The sequence below is a fragment of the Acanthamoeba castellanii genome, assembly GCF_000313135.1.
Source record: "Acanthamoeba castellanii str. Neff unplaced genomic scaffold scf7180000084763, whole genome shotgun sequence".
Taxonomy (NCBI): domain Eukaryota; phylum Discosea; order Longamoebia; family Acanthamoebidae; genus Acanthamoeba; species Acanthamoeba castellanii.
In genome coordinates this window covers 551067-552187 of record NW_004457323.1, presented here as the reverse complement: position 1 = coordinate 552187, position 1121 = coordinate 551067, and the positions used below count along the sequence as shown (strand labels likewise).

General features: G+C 57.4%; 2 protein-coding genes across 2 annotated transcripts in view; both read left to right on the top strand.

Annotated features, from left to right (window-relative positions):
- Positions 1 to 307, top strand: part of ACA1_246380 (uncharacterized protein) — a gene marked incomplete at both ends in the record, with an annotated part of 735 nt that extends 428 nt beyond the window's left edge. Inside the window, 2 exons of the mRNA XM_004335450.1 lie at positions 69 to 139; positions 221 to 307. Of these exons, the coding sequence (XP_004335498.1) occupies positions 69 to 139; positions 221 to 307 (158 nt within the window). The remainder of the gene's footprint in view (positions 1 to 68; positions 140 to 220) is intronic.
- A 91-nt stretch (positions 308 to 398) lies between these two features.
- ACA1_246370 (uncharacterized protein) lies at positions 399 to 1049 on the top strand (the record flags this gene model as incomplete). Its single annotated transcript, XM_004335449.1, has 4 exons — positions 399 to 647; positions 758 to 855; positions 925 to 979; positions 1044 to 1049. The coding sequence occupies 4 exons, from the start codon at positions 399 to 401 to the stop codon at positions 1047 to 1049; spliced, it is 408 nt and encodes a 135-aa protein (XP_004335497.1).
- Positions 1050 to 1121: the final 72 nt, after the last annotated feature.

The following is a 1121-nucleotide window of genomic DNA, read 5'->3' as shown; positions in this document are numbered from 1 at the left end:
GTGTGTGTGTGTGTGTGTGTGTGTGTGTGTGTGTGTGTGTGTGTGTGTGTGTGTGTGTGTGTGTGCAGGCGAGGCCTGGGTGGTGGACAGGGACGCGCTCGTGTTCCGGCTTGCCGTCGACACGCACTCCATTCCTTTGGTGTGCGCCCACGCCTATGATCAATCACACCAGGGTAGGGTGGGGCTGGCCAGACACTAACACTGTCGATGTGGGGCGCAGGTGATGGTCGTCTCGGGTGGGTGGACGCCCGGCAACGACCCCGGCGTGATGGTCCGCTCCATCGCACACGTCCTCGCCCAGCGCTGACAGAGTTACTTTTTTCTTTTAATTTTAATTATGAATAAAATTAATAAATAAATATCGAAATTGAGTTCGTGGTCAGGCGTGGAAGAAGAAGATGGCAGCCCAGTTCGATGACTTGCAGGCGACGTGGTCGGAGGTGCAGAAGACGGTCGTGGAGCCGCTTCTCGCGCAGGACGCGGCCCAGCTTCTGCACTGGGCGTCAGTGCGGGAGGGCTTCGCGTGGCTCGTGCTCCTCGCGCCGGACCTGTGGATGGACGTCGCCTGGACCGCGGCCGTGTGCCACGACCGCCGCCGCGCCTTCGTCTACCACTCCTTCATCTATGCACTCGCCACCTGCCTTCTGGTACGGCTTGCAACTTTCTTTTACATTCAACTGATTTAATCTCTTCGTTCATTCCCTTTTCCTCTCAATTCGATTCAATTTAATTCAATGCTCATCATCGTATCTTGTAGTTCTCCTACGCTGGAGGAGTGACCATGCACATCGCCATCGGCGAGGCACCGCCCGTTCTCCGCTCCAACGTTGCACTACTCGCCTCGGCTGCGACCTGGTGCGCTCCCCCCGCTCCTCTCTTGGCCAAGAAGTCGCCTCACCTTGCTGAACTCCCAATGCCACACAGGTTTGTGATGTTCTTCACGCCACTGCGCCACCTCTACAACTTCTTCCCGGTCAAGGTGTGTGTCGTGCGTGTCGTGCGTGTCGTGTGTCTTTTCCTCCATACCCATGCGTCAATGGCAGACCTAACCCGCCACCGTGTTTACACACGCGGCAGATGGTCCTCGTGGCATTGCAGGCCATCTGCTGGCAGAGGTGCGT